General features: G+C 56.1%; 2 protein-coding genes across 5 annotated transcripts in view; both read right to left on the bottom strand.

Annotated features, from left to right (window-relative positions):
- Positions 1 to 2,994, bottom strand: part of IP6K1 (inositol hexakisphosphate kinase 1) — a 40,688-nt gene extending 37,694 nt beyond the window's left edge. For 3 of the 4 annotated variants that reach the window (XM_062585866.1, XM_062585869.1, XM_062585868.1), the window contains exons 1-2: positions 2,905 to 2,994; positions 1,950 to 2,012 (exon numbers count right to left, since the gene is read on the bottom strand). The gene's annotated coding sequence lies outside the window, so the exon portion shown is untranslated. The remainder of the gene's footprint in view (positions 1 to 1,949; positions 2,013 to 2,904) is intronic. The other variant, XM_062585867.1, reaches the window with a different exon arrangement.
- Positions 2,995 to 3,224: 230 nt separating this feature from the next.
- On the bottom strand, positions 3,225 to 12,120 carry CDHR4 (cadherin related family member 4). Its single transcript, XM_062585924.1, has 19 exons — positions 12,117 to 12,120; positions 11,955 to 11,975; positions 11,560 to 11,801; positions 11,294 to 11,456; positions 11,105 to 11,160; positions 11,021 to 11,050; positions 10,797 to 10,892; positions 10,081 to 10,184; positions 9,866 to 10,002; positions 9,576 to 9,759; positions 9,216 to 9,366; positions 8,899 to 9,001; positions 8,356 to 8,571; positions 8,134 to 8,273; positions 7,775 to 7,919; positions 7,497 to 7,699; positions 7,199 to 7,338; positions 6,998 to 7,033; positions 3,225 to 3,282 (listed from the first exon to the last, which is right to left on the bottom strand). The coding sequence occupies exons 1-19, from the start codon at positions 12,118 to 12,120 to the stop codon at positions 3,225 to 3,227; spliced, it is 2,229 nt and encodes a 742-aa protein (XP_062441908.1).
- Positions 12,121 to 12,338: the final 218 nt, after the last annotated feature.

Raw genomic sequence — 12,338 nt, 5'->3', positions numbered from 1 at the left:
TGATGGGCAAACAATGCTACTATTCACAAAAGTAGCAGGAAAAAAAGCATGGGCACTACCCTTCTATTGTTCTAATTCTTTGATTTGAAAAAAAAAAAAAAAAAAAAAAAAAAAAAAAGTTTGTTGCACTGTTCCACAGTGACAGTGGACAAGAAGGCCATTCAACAAGGAGGAGGCTCCACTCCACCACCAGCCACATATTCCCACTGCTTCTCTTGTGCCAGCAAAATCACTATGCACTTACATAGCTGGCAGAAACAAAAACACCACACTAGTTTGTCTTCAAACAGTTCCTGGGCCAGACCCATAGGTTAGAGAATTCAGATTCCCAGCTGGCTCCAGGGAAAGGGCAAAAGTCTCCTTTTGGTTGTAGCCTACTCCTACATGAGCTTAAAGCATAAAAGAGCTGAACTCTTGAGTTCAGCTAAACCAAAACTCATAGTGATTGGAAGCAGATCATAGAGATACTGTCCCCTTTTCTCTTTTCAAAACTGAATACTGCCTACTTGCTCTTTTCCTGCGTAACAAGTATGCCAAACTACCACAAGGGACATAATGAACAACAAGAGTAGAAACTACCTTAGGAAAAACACACTCTCTCTTCAGAAGAGCATCTACCAGCGTATCTCACTCTTTCCACCCCTGTTGTCTTAAGAGACTCTTATAGCAGTGACTTCGTATAGCAACTTCCTTCTCAAGGAGCTGAAAGTCAAATCCCCTGCTCTCTCAAAAATCCTCATTAGACAGGAAACAAAGGCAATGCCGTGAAAAGGAAGCTTTAAACTAACAAGCTCTAAGTAGGATGCAACATCCTACTTAGGTTGTTCAGCTAGATGCTTGGATATAGCTCTGCTGAAAAAGTCAGGGAGAGTATGAAACACTAATGTCATCAGAGGAAAAATAAGCATCAAAACACTTAAACTGAAAACAAGAGTTCTATAGAGCTGAAACTTCAACCCAATGTCATCTTGCTACATACAGGGCTCATACTTCAATCTTCTCAAAACACATCACTTTCCCTCCAGCTCCAAAACAAAGCACTTACCTTCGGGCACGGCTAAGCTAACCCAGTCAGAGAAAAATATTCTGCAATCCCAATGACAAGAAACTGTTACAGATTATCAAGGTATCCTTAACGGGCCTTTTTAGAGTTATGATGGCAATAACAAATAAATGGTCCTGTCAGAATTTCTGAAAAAAGAGGAACTCAAAATCAAAATCTTAGTTCAGTGACATGTTACCATAATGTGTTTATATATCAGAAATCTGACCATACATACATAGATCAATATATCAGCTGCACATTAGAGTTCAACATAAAAAGATTTGGGGTATTGTACTATACTGTTTTGCGAGACAAACTACCAACAAATCAGTCTACTTGCTGCAGAAATATTACATCAAGAATACACAAAGATCCAAGTCCAAACCATTCTGGAACCACTCAGTGCTTCATAAGCAAACATCAGAACATGGAATTCAGCTTTGGAAGCTCTGAATACCAAGTTAAGCCAGGTGAATCTGAAGGGAAGAAAAGCAGATGAAACAAAAACACGAGACAGGTTGAAATGAGATACGCAGCAAACACTACAGCACACTGCTGGAAAGAAAAAACAGGGGCCTTGCTGATTCAGGGCTTTAAGATGGAGGGTTGCAGAGCCTGACACCAGTTCAAATTCAGAGTAGCTGTGAAATGAAGAGGAGTCAGTACCAGCTCTCCTAATTCAAGTCCTACCTGGAAACCTAGTGTAAGGTTCTTGGTTAAGGTCCAGGTCTGCAGACCACTAAATGAGTGAGCACATCCATTTTCAGAGACAGCCAGCTGGCACCTTCCACCAGCACAGCTCCTGATAACCACTGGGCCAGGCAGTATTACCACAGCCTGTCCACACCCCTTCCCTGGCAGAGATGTACACAGGAAGAGCCCCCAACCCCAACGGCTTCCTCACCATGTTGGTTTCATGTTACCACCACGGTCCCTGGAGCTCCTTTCTGCCAGCAGCTTCTGTGGACTGGAAGGGCACAAAAGGAAGGGACACTAGATCTGCTTCCCTGGCAGGGCCCTCAGAGCCAGGCAGGAGCAGCACAGCCCTGCCAGGGTGCTGCCCACTGGGCTGCCCTTGCCACTCCTAGGGCTTTCCCCACACCAGGGAACCCCACACAGCCCCACTGGTGCAGCTGTCTCCCAGAGGGACCTGTACAGGGGCACACCTGAGTCTTCCCCACCCCACCTCCCAGCACATGGACATGCCCAATTTTCCCCCTGCCCTCACCAGACCTTGCCTAGCTCTCCTTCCTCCTCACCTGACCACACCTGGCTCAGCCAGGCTCATCCCCTTGCTTGACCCTCCACCTCACCTGGCTGGTTCCCTGGTTCACCCCTCCATCTCACCGGATAGCATCTGGCTCGCACCCCTCCCCAACAGGGCCACACCTGGCCTGTATCCCCCCTTTCCCAAAGGGCAGCACTTATCCCCCCTCCTCCATCTCAGCAAATCCCACCTGGCTCACCCCAACCCCTGCAACCTGCCCAAAGAACCACGCGTGTCTTGCTCCCTTCCTCCCCCCCTCCACGGGGCTGCGCCTGCCTTGGGCTACCCCCATCTCGCACAGGACCACGCCCGCCTTGGGCCCTCCCCTCTCCCGCACCGGATCCCATCCGCCTCGGTCCCCTCCCTCTAGGGGCGAGACTGTCTCTTCTCCTCCCTCATGATACCACGTCTGGTTCTTCCCCACTCTCGCCCTCCTCACAGGAGCGCGACTGGCTCTCACCTCCCTGCCTCCACTCACGGGAGCGCGACTGGCCCTCGCCTCGCTCCCCTGACGGCAGCGCGCCTAGCGCAGCTCCCCCCACCCCACCCCTCAGCCTGACCCTGGTCCCGGCCCTCCCCCGTTGCCGCTCACCAGAGCCCGGCTCTGCCTGCCCAGCCGGGGGGCTGGTGACACCGAGCCCCCCAGCTCCACCGCTCCCTGCCGCTCGAATCAACAACAAGATGGCGGCAGCTGAGGAGGCAGGGCCCCGTTGCTTGTCGTCATAGCAACCGCGCCGTGCAAAGCCCGCCCCTTCGCGCGTTGCAGCAATCAAAAACTGAGCCCCTGCCGCCGGGTGCAGGGTGAGATGACGACAGGTCAAGCGCGCTGTCACTCAATCCCGGGGCTACCCCGCCCCCTTCGTGCAGGAACGGCCTCCGGATTGCACCGCACGTTATCCACACGTGACGCCCTCAACGACTCCGCCTCCCCTCGGGCTGCGGCTTCTTATTGGCTATCCGAGGAGATGCACTGGGCCAATAGGGGCGCAGGATGCCGTCAAACCGGCGCGGGGAGGTGGTGCGCGCGTGGCGGGAGCGCGCGAGTGGCCGTGGCGGGGGGGAGAGGGGGAGGGGGAGGTGAGGTGAGGTGAGGTGAGGTGAGGTGAGGTGAGGTGAGGTGAGGTGAGGTGTCGCCTGAGGGTTCCCCCGTTCTCGTTTCGTTCTTCAGCCGCTCAGTGCTGTAGCAGCCACATGCAGTCCTGCATGCGCGGTTCTTGCCCGTGCGACTCCCAAACCCTGCATTTTTACCCAGCCACGCTGCCTTTCCCAGACTGGCTCCAGGCAGCCTGGCTTCCCTGCAGCGTCCCGCAGGCTCCACTCATGACCCTTCTCTGCCGTGAAATATGCCTGTTTGCTCCTGCTGTCTGCTTCCTCCCTTTCAGACAGTTATTCCCCAGCTTAATTTTATTTCCTCTTACCCCAACAGTGCTTAATTTCTCGAAGAGGTGATGAGGAGACGTCCTGTTGAGCGCTTCTTTGAAATTCAAGTAGCCTGTAGGTCTGGCTGTTTCCCTTCTCCTTGTGTTTATTTACTCCTTCAAAGAGCTCTAGTGTGTTTGCAAGGCCTTGTTAACTCTTCTGCAGAATGTCACGTTTACCTGTGCACACACTAATTCCACCCTTCATCACAATTAAGAAACCCACGTCCTCCGACTGAGCGCTGCCCTTGCCATCCATGTGTTTCTGACACAACTGAACCCAGAGGCTCACCGAGAGGGAGCTCTCCGGGCAGGGGCCTGAGGGGCATGGGACACGATGACACCTGACATGGCTCTGATGGGGAGTTGCAGACCTGCTTTCAGGGCACTAATTGCTCTCGATTCCTCCTGGACTCTCAGCTCCAAACGCAGCCACGTTTTTCCCTACTGTAAGGGCCCGGACAATGGTCCTGCTCACTCTGCACTCATCCTCAAAAACGGCCGAATGCTGGGCACCATCCTGTGTGGACATCATTGCAAAGCTGGCATTCCTCAGCCCTGCTGCAGGAAACGGGATCATAATGAGTTTGGGCAAAAGTTTCTGAAAATTACACATCATCGAGCTTTCCTTGCTCCAAACCACCTTTCTGTGGAGGACTGCGTACTCTCATCGCTACTGAATCACATCCAGGCTACAGAAATGTTGCCTGCACCCTGCTGTGAGCAGAACAGATCTCACCAAGGCGTGCAGTACATTTTCCATGGTGCTGGCCCCTGCTGAGGGCCTGGTGCCAACCGTAATCATGAGCCTGGCCCCTTAGTCGTTCCATCCAGGGCCCCTGATGGGAGAACACATTAGTGACTGCCACTACTGGACTAATAGGCCAGTCACGACAGCAGAATGCAAGTTGTGCCCCTATTTATTGGGTCTGTGCTGATTGGTGCATCTTGCTGGCTGAGCTCCTTCGGCAGTGAAGAACCCATCTTCTTGCTAGGGATGAAGGATGCACAGGGTTTCTCTGCCAGGCCCTTGTTGCTGCGGCCCCCTTCTGCTGCTGGAGGGGCCAGGGACCAGGCTAGAGGAGTGCACACACGTGGGTCCTGGGCACGACCGTCAAACTACACCTATGAAAGAGCATGGAGAAGGCGCTGAGGGCCAGCGGGGCCATCCTGCACCCCTCCAGCAGGGCGCACATCCTCACTGCTACAGTACAGTATTGCGGGCCCTGATGCATACCAGGCGGTCAGCTGCAGGGTGGCCCAGCTCCTCTTTCCCCCTCTGCGGGGCTCCTGCCCTCTGCGCTGCCAAGTCCCAGGAGCTGCAGATGGGAGGACAGGATGAGCCAGGGACCTCTAGCTTTGCGCACTGTCACCTACAGGCTATCTGAGAGCATTGGAGCCCTTTATCAGGGCGTTAATGAGGTGCTGAACAAGCCCAGCATCTATCCCCAGGGATGCTGCTAGGAATGGGTCACCAGCAGAGCTTTGCACTGTTAATCACACCCTGTCAAACCCAATGGGCCAGACGATTTTTCACCTATCTGATTGTCTGCTTATCCAGCCTGTATCTCCTCAGCTTGGCTCTGAGGGCCCAGTGGGAGACTGTTTCAGGGACCTCGTTCCCTGAAAACTAGGAGCTTTCAAAGATGACCGAGAGCAGCCTTGCTACAGCATAAGCCAGCTCTCACTCAGCATTCTCAGGTGCAGCCTGTTGGGTCCCATGGACTCACACGGGCCAAATCCTTTCCGTTAACTCAGACCTCATCCACTACTGGTGTTCTCTCCTCCTTGAACCCTGCCTCTGGGTGCAGAGGGCTGGGAGACCTTGTCAGTGAACCAAAACAAAAAGTACATTGAGAACCTCAGTTTTATCTGTGTCACTATCACTACACCTACAGACCTAGCAGTGTTTCTAAATCCCTCCTTCAATGCCTGACCCTACTTCCCTCTCCTGTACAAATTCCATGTGTAGCCACACTGGTCTTTTGATGTATCTTTCCTAAGTACCGGGATGGACCGTTCTTGCACTTGGAAGATGCTGTCCTTTAACACTTGCCAGCTCCCTGGGGCCCCTTTACCTGTCAGTGCTGCCTCCCATGGGCTACTACCCCCTAGGCCTCTGGCTAAGCCCACGTCTCTTCTCCTGAATCTTGAGGCCTGCTATTTCATGGTTGCTACAGCCCTGGCAAATGCAAAGCACCACATCCCTAAGCGGCTCCTCCTTGTCAGCAAACAGCAGAGCCAACTATATATCATCCATGGTTGGTCCCTCCAATGACTGTATCTGTATCACCGAATTTTCCCCATCTTCCTCCAGAAATCTCCTAGGCTGCTTGCTTCCTGCTGTGCTGCCCTTCCAGCCAGTGTCAGGGAGGTTAAAGTGCCCCTTGAGAACTGTGTCTGTAAGCCAGAGGGTTCGTTCATGTCCTCTCATGAGTGGGTGGCCAGCAACATGCTCCCGCCCACTGTGAGCTCCATCCATTATGCCCCATTACAGCTCAGTTATGCTGCTTGAGGTGGGCTCCGGTGCTTTCCCTGCTGGATCTCACCCCATCTCCAGGCAGGGATGAATCTTTCCTCTTGCAACCACAGCTTTGTAGGGTCCCCTCTCCTGGAGGTCTCCATCAATTGTTCAGTTGAGCAGAGCTTCAAACTATCCCTTCTTCATTAGACTTGAGCTCTCCTATCCACAGCATCCCAGTCCTCTTCATCCTCCCTGACAGCACACCTCCTCCTGGAGCACCTTCCCTGGTGAGTCCAGCCTCCCTGAGGCTGTGGTTGTCCTGGCCCCAGTAAGAGACACCAGTGCTGCCAGCAGTTCCCAGCCTGACAACTGTGCCAGGACCCTTTCTCCAGCCAGTGTTGGCACTGAGCCCTGAGACGCAGCAATGCCACTGTTGTACCATCCCATGCTGTCTGGAGCAATTTCTGCCCCCAACCCAGCCAGCTACATGGCTGTCCCAGAGCAAAATCACCATTCCTGCACCCATCACTCCCCATTAGGCAGGGACTACATCAGTGCCAGACCCTCACCCTTGGGCAGACTTCTCCATGGAGCAAAGAGCAGCATCCCAGACCCAAAACAGATCAAATGCAAAACACATTAAATGACCCCCCACACACACTGAGAAGCACTGTATCTCCGCACCTGACTGCAAGGGTGCTGTGGGAGCCCACAATAACCTTGCTGAAGCCAAGGTGACCAGCATCCACTGCTGACCTTTGCCACCAAGTCAGATGCCACTACAGACCTATGTGGGCACCTACCTCTTCCCCAGGAACAGCTTGCTGCGGTCTTGGGCACTGCATTGAGGAACAGAGAGCAGCCATGAACCCCTCACCGCAGGCAAATGAGCAAGGCAAGGGCTGCACCCCTTGGTCTCATTCTCCAGGAGCTCTTTGGTAGCACCATGGGCTGTACCATGCCACGAGCCAGCAGGACCATGGCACTGGCAAGCCGGGGCTCACCTCTGCAGCAAGGTTCGGGCCATGCAGCCCAGGGCAGCCAGGAGCAGGGCACCGGAGACAGTTAATGCTGTCACGAACCAGGCTGGTGGGTTCCAGGTTGCCTCTGTCCGTGTGATGACCAGTGGCTCTTTCCGCAGTGTCTGCAAATGCAGGGCTGAGGGGAGCATGCTGGGGCTGGGGGCAGCTGTCCTTGGGGCCAGCGTATGAAGAGTACGAACCCCACCTGGCCATGTGGATGCCAGCCACATGGATTGAGCCAGGACTGCAACTCAGTTTTGTGGAGGAGGACCCCACTTACCATGCGCTGGGCTGTGGTCCTGGGCAGCACCGTGGTGGTCCGGGGGATGACATGCACCACCAACATCACTGTGGTGCTGCGGTGTGGGACAGTAGGACCACCCCATACTTCCACCAGCAGCACGAAGGTGCGGGGCTCAGCAAGGCCATTGGGGACGTGGAAAAGGGTGTTCCCCTCCAGCCGAAAATGCCTGTCCTCATTGCCTGGACAAGAGGGTCTGCTGAGAGCCCAGACCACAGTGAGAGGCTGGGCTATGCAGCAGCTCAGCTGCTCCTCACCTCTGATGATGGCATAGGACAGTGTGGCACTGTTGTGGCTGCCCTGGCATGCTAGGCGGGTCACAGGCTGGCGGGTGGCTGGCTTAGACGTGATCCGCAGTTCCTGCACCTCGGGTGTGCACACTGGCACCTCACTGAGCACGGCCTGCAGGGAGCAGAAGTGGCCCAGCTTTGCCCTGCCCAGCTCCCCAGCACCTCACCAGTGCATCCCGGCTGCACTGCTGAAAAGCACCACCCAAAAATCAAGCATCAAGCCTGCCCCAGGACCAGTTGCAGCCTCCCACGAGCTCACTGGTCGAGCAGCCGAGGGTGCATGGTGTTGTGACTGCAGCAGCACGTCCACGGCGCAGAGCCCGCACCTGCAGGTGCACAGCCACATCACATAGGCAGCTTCGCCGGTTTGCTGGGTCCAGGTCATTGCGGCTGTCTGTCAGCCTCACCGTCAGCCTGTAGTTCTTCTGTCGTTCATAGTCCAGGGACCCCACCACATAGATCTTGCCTGCCAGGGCAGTGCCAAGGTGCTGGGGACCCATGGGAGAGGTTGAGCCTACTTGGCAACAGGAAGGGGGCCTAGCACTCACCAGTGTGTGCATCAATGGAGAAGGGCTGGGCAGAGCCCACACCCCCCTCGAGGCTGTACTTGATGCTGTCCCGTGGGTAGTCGCGGTCAGTGCCCACGATGCGCCCCACAGCAGTGCCGAAAGCTGCAGTCTCCAGCACTGTGAAGGCTGTGTCATTAGGGCACACCGGTGTGTATTCATTCACAGGCGTCACCGTCACGAGCACAGGCACGTGGGCTGTGTAGCACACATGACGGCTCAGCTGTGCCAGTGCTGTCCCACATCCCATGCTGGCATTGGGCCAGGTATGCCCTGGTGGGGACAGGCCTGGGGATACCAGGGACAGTGACACTGCCCATGCCCTCAAGGTGGGCATTTTTGAGGCAACAGAAAGGAAACTTCTTGCTCCCTTCCTGCAGTCCAGAATTTTGGGGGTCTAGAAGGGGCTTTCTCCACCTCAATCTGCTGTCAGCCCAGCCCCCACCAGACTGTTTGCAAGCTCCCAGGTGCAATGGGGGGATGTGGGCACAGGGGTGTATGGGACGGTGGGCACGCAGCACTTACTGCTCCGTGAGGGCTGACTTCCTGCCGTCACCACAATTGTGGCTGCAAACTGGAAACCCACGGCAGCTGCAGCCTCCGAGTCATAGTCCAGGGTGGCATTGACCTAAGTCCAGACAAAAGAGGTCAGGCAGAGCTGGGTGGCTGCAGAACTGGGGTGTCCTGCAAAGCACCTCAGGGAGCCCCCAGCTCTGACATGAATGGCACACAGCAGGCAGGTGGACCACTGTCCTGCTCACTTCCCATCTAGTGTCCACCACCCAGTCTCACCAGCCACCTGAATGATGCCTGCAACCCTGCTTTGCCCCAGCCTTGCTGACCTGCAGCTGTGGCCCCTCCATGCGGAAGAGGAAGTGTGAGGCTGGGGCACCCTCCACAGCATAATGCAGAGAGCCATTGGCATTGGCGGGGTCTGTGCACCTCAGCATCACCAGGGTGCTGCTGTGGGGCACTGTCTCAGGCACCTGGGACCTGCAGAAAGGCAGACAGCAGGGCTCAGCTTCTCTCCCACCACACTTCAGGATGCCACGCTCCCTCACCACAAGGCATCCACAGAAATGCAGGAAGCAACTGTCCCCACCACCACCATGTGACCTCCAGCAGGAGCCCCATGGCTATCTCCCTGCGCAGCGCCAAGATCCCATGACTCTCCATCTGGCACCAAGCCCCACAGTCCGTACACATAGAGGGCTGGGGTGCAGCGTGGTGCCTGCTGGTTTGTCCTCTGCACAGTGATGTTGAGTGTCATGGTGGCGTGGTCTGTAGGGTTCAGCATGTTGTAGGCCTGGACGAGCAGCTGGGTGTGGGCTGCCTGCGGGAAGTGCTCCATGTCTATCTGGTGGGCACTGCGGATCTCACCAGTCACTGCAGGACATGGAGGGAGCCTCATGCTGGGCTGGGGTGGTCCAGATGGGGACAGGATGAAGATGGTGGGGATGTCCCCAGGGACCACTCTGCAGGCCTTGCTCACCTGCATCAATAGTGAAGAGTGCTGGTGCCACTGGAGCAAGGATGACATAGCGGACCTTGTCACCACTGGCACGGACCTGCGTGACCACCTCCAAGGGGCCCGTGCCCTCTGGCACTGTCACAGCCCGCAACGGCTCACTGTGGGCGTAGGCATGTGGCATGGCATGGCGTAAGTCCCACCAGCCCCAGCCCAGCCTCAGTCCGGGCCCCACTCACATGAAGTTGACCTGGGGACGGCGCAGTGGCAGCACTTCCACTGTCACGGTCCCACTGCAGTTGTGTCCCTTCCTGTCTGTCACCACAATCTCCAGTCTGAACACCTGTGGGCCACACCAGTGTGAAAGGCCAAGGGGATGGCCAAGAGTAGGGGCCACTCATCTACCAATAGTGGCATCAGGTCTATGGGATGGGGATGGGGACAGGGATGAGGATGGGGATGTGTACAGGGAATGGGGATAGGGATAGGGACAGAGACAGGGATGAGATAAGGATGGAGATTGAGGTAGAGACAAGGATGGGAATGGGTACAGGAATATGGATGTAGATGGGAAAAGAGATGTGGCTGGAGATGGAGGCAAGGATAGAAATGGAGAATGGATGAGAATAGGAATAGGGATGGGGATGCGGACATGGACAGAGATGGAGATGGGAGCAGAAATGGAGATGGGGACAGTTGGGGACGAAGATGGAGCTGAAAATGGAGACATTAATAAAGATAAGGATGGAGACAAGAAGAGGAATGGGGATGGAGGTGGGACAGGATGGGGATAGGGACAGAGTTGAAGATGGGGAATGCAAGGAGCTGGGTGCCCATCTGGTGAGGAATAGGCTACTGAGAACTGTGGGAGGAGCCAGCAAGGGGCTAACCCCAGCCAGGCTGGGAGAAGGGCCATGCCAGGGTGATAGCCAGACTGGGAGACCTTGGCACTCACCTGGGTGCTGTTTCTGGGGTCAAAGCCACTGGCAGGTGCCAGCACCGTGCCCCGTTCAGTGAGGATAAGTGGTGTGTCATTGTTTTTGAGGTAGAACTGCAGAGAGATGGGCACAAAAGGGAGAGCAGAAACCTCCCATCCCCTATGCCCTTGGCAGCATCCCATGTCCACCTTTCCCCCCAGCCATCCCCCAAAAGCTGACAGAGGGCAGGAGATTGGCAAGCAATTGCCCCTCGCTGAGGGGGCTGCAGGACCTCACTGCACCCAGGACTCACAGTCAGCTCTCTGGCCATCTGGGAGGGCACCACGGTATATAACGGTGTCCGGGGCGCCACATCTGCTGGGACCTGCACCATGTCTCCTTCTGCAGCACAACATGAATACCAAGAGAAGCCTGGCATGAGCTGAGGTGGCCAAAAGCAGCCCACCCACTTGGCTGTCCCCCATTGCTCCAGCACAAGGTGCCCCATCTCACCGGCACCGGCACCGACTGTTACCTATGCTGGTAAACTTGGCAGCACAGTGGAGCTCCTGCGCTGCCATCACCCTGATGAAGAGCTGCCCTTCAGCCTCATCCTCCCTGTTGCAGGCAAGCCGCAGCAGCAACACATACTGGTTCACCCGCTGGGCATCAAGTGCTGCACCAGCCCGCAGTGTGATCTGCCATAGCGGCACGGTGCTCAGCAGGGCACACACTAACCGTGGGCATCCAAGCTGAACTCCCTGCCCTCAGCTGGCCTGGCCCATGGCGCCGGGCATGTACCTCAGCCTGAAACGTGGAGGCAGGCGTGTTGTTGGTGCTAATAGCGATGGGGTTGAAGGGATCACCAGGCTCGACACTGTGCAGGGTGACGTTGGGGTCGAACGGACTGCCAGGCTCAACACGGGCCAGCGTGACCCTGGGGTTGCTGCTCACGTTGCTGCAGGCCAGGGTCACCTTGGCCACGAGGGTGCCTGGAGCTGCGTCCTCACTCACAGTGACAATGCGTGGCAGGCCGAGCAGGGCTGGCAAGGGCAGACACTCAGGGACCAGGCTCAAGTCAGGGTCTCGCCACCAACGCACATCAGACTGGAGGGCTGCCCAGCCACTTTTGGGGATTCCCTGTCCCTGCACCCTGTGCAGCAGGCACAGCAGTGCTCAGGGCACCCTGCTCTTACCTGCACCTCTGACAAAAGACCCTGGAAAAAGGAAAAGGTGGTGTCATCCCAGCTGGCCAGAGATGCCCCAACAATGCCCCAGTTATGCTCTGGAGACGCCCCAGCAATGCCCAAGTGATGGTCCCCCCCGTCGCACCTTGAACCCTGCCACCCACTCCATACCCATCCTGGTAAATGGGGCCAGTTGGGGGGGCCCTGTTCCCCATCTGCCTGTTCTCATCCCTCCAGCCAGGATCAGGCAAAAGGTGCCCTCAGCCCAGGCACTGCAACCCCATGGCCAGAAGGTGCCTACCTGGGGCATGGGAGGCAAGAAGGAAGAGGAGGAAAATGCTGTGCATGCTCATGGCTGCAGGCAGCTCTGTTTGGGACACGACAGGAGCTTGT

This window comes from Rhea pennata, chromosome 12 (assembly GCF_028389875.1).
Source record: "Rhea pennata isolate bPtePen1 chromosome 12, bPtePen1.pri, whole genome shotgun sequence".
NCBI classification, from domain to species: domain Eukaryota; kingdom Metazoa; phylum Chordata; class Aves; order Rheiformes; family Rheidae; genus Rhea; species Rhea pennata.
Note: the sequence above shows the minus strand (reverse complement) of the source record. Positions and strands in the feature narration are given on the sequence as shown.